Genomic DNA, 1489 nt, shown 5'->3' with positions numbered 1-1489 from the left:
CCGTGCGCCGCAACATAAATGGCTGCCCACTGCTCCGGGTGTGTGTTTACTGTTGTGTGTGTGCACTTTGGATGGGATAAATGCAGAGCACTAATTCCAAGTATGGGTCCCCATGTTTGCATATATGTGTGTGTACTATGTATATTTATTATTTATATATAAATACACATACATGCATGTATATATTTAAGAAAAATATGTTATATTTTTATATTAAATATATTTATATATAATATGAATTATATAAATATATACATGTATATACATGCAAATATTTTCTAAATATATACGGTATGAGTGTGTATTTATATATATAAATAATAAATATACACTGCACACACACATATATTATGTAAACAAAAACTTTTATTTTGGATGCGATTAATCGTGATTAATCGTTTGACAGCACTAATATATACAGTATATATATATATATATACATTTTTTTCTTGAGATGTGTGGTAGACATGACACATATATAGAAAATATGGAAATGTGTGTACTTATCCCTTTCTTTCTCTCTGTTTTTTGGACAAATCCCAGTTGCAGCGATTTAAAGAGGACATTGCAGCAAGCAGTTTTAGTTTTGGTACGCAAGCAATAGAACAGGCCATTGAACAGACAAAAGCCAACATTAAATGGGTATCAGAAAACAAAGTGCAAGTGATGAACTGGCTGATTGAACAGTCAGCCTAATTACTCTCATTATAAATGTTTCTGTAGAATATTTTCATACTTACATGAGTATTACATGTATTTATATTCTGAAGATAAATACAGACATTTTCTTATCAAGTTTGATTATCAGCTGTTCTGTGCCTTTGATTATTAAATTAGATCACTTAAATATTTTGCAGTATTTTATTATGTAGTTGCTTATAATTCTGATGTCAATCTTCCTTCGCTCAAAAAAATATATATTTGTATGCATTTAAATATTTTGCAATAAACATCAAATATATTTTATGTTCATAATCATCCGTTTTATAATGTCCTGTCATTTATGATTATCATTTCTTCATTTATGATTTATTGGCAATTCTTCATAGAACAAGTAGTTTCATTGCCTTTTGAAAGATGAACTAACGGCATCCACAGTGGAATGGACCTTCAATAACACAGGCCAAGATGTAACAGCACATTACAGGACTTCTTGTTTCTGTAACTAGATGAACGTGGTTAATTCTTCTGTGTCATTAGAGACTCAACAGAGGAAGTAGACAAGACAGCACAAATGGGAGGAAGGGAGGGTGAGGAAGTGATTCATTATCATGGTGTCTGAAAGCAGCTGCAGACTTGTCACCTTTAAGAATCTTACGACTTTTACCACTTATAAATGGACATTGAAGAACAGCTGTCACTCATGTCACTAGTGGTGCTATTAATATCTTTAATGCAGTCACAGCAAGATGTTTGCTGTTGTTGTGCAGTCTGACATGGACGTTGCATCATGAGATTCTCATCATGTCGCCTTATTGCTAGCACCATG

General features: G+C 32.3%; 1 protein-coding gene across 1 annotated transcript in view; it reads left to right on the top strand.

The window, feature by feature from the left end:
- The window catches only part of LOC107662300 (aminopeptidase N-like), an 11534-nt gene extending 10701 nt beyond the window's left edge, over positions 1–833 (top strand). Inside the window, exon 19 of the mRNA XM_016452281.1 lies at positions 544–833. Coding sequence (XP_016307767.1) covers positions 544–696 — 153 coding nt within the window. The 3' untranslated portion in view covers positions 697–833. The remainder of the gene's footprint in view (positions 1–543) is intronic.
- The last annotated feature ends 656 nt before the right edge of the window (positions 834–1489 follow it).

This window comes from Sinocyclocheilus anshuiensis, unplaced genomic scaffold (genome assembly GCF_001515605.1).
Source record: "Sinocyclocheilus anshuiensis isolate Anshui unplaced genomic scaffold, SAMN03320099.WGS_v1.1 scaffold579, whole genome shotgun sequence".
NCBI classification, from domain to species: Eukaryota; Metazoa; Chordata; class Actinopteri; order Cypriniformes; family Cyprinidae; genus Sinocyclocheilus; species Sinocyclocheilus anshuiensis.
Note: the sequence above shows the minus strand (reverse complement) of the source record. Positions and strands in the feature narration are given on the sequence as shown.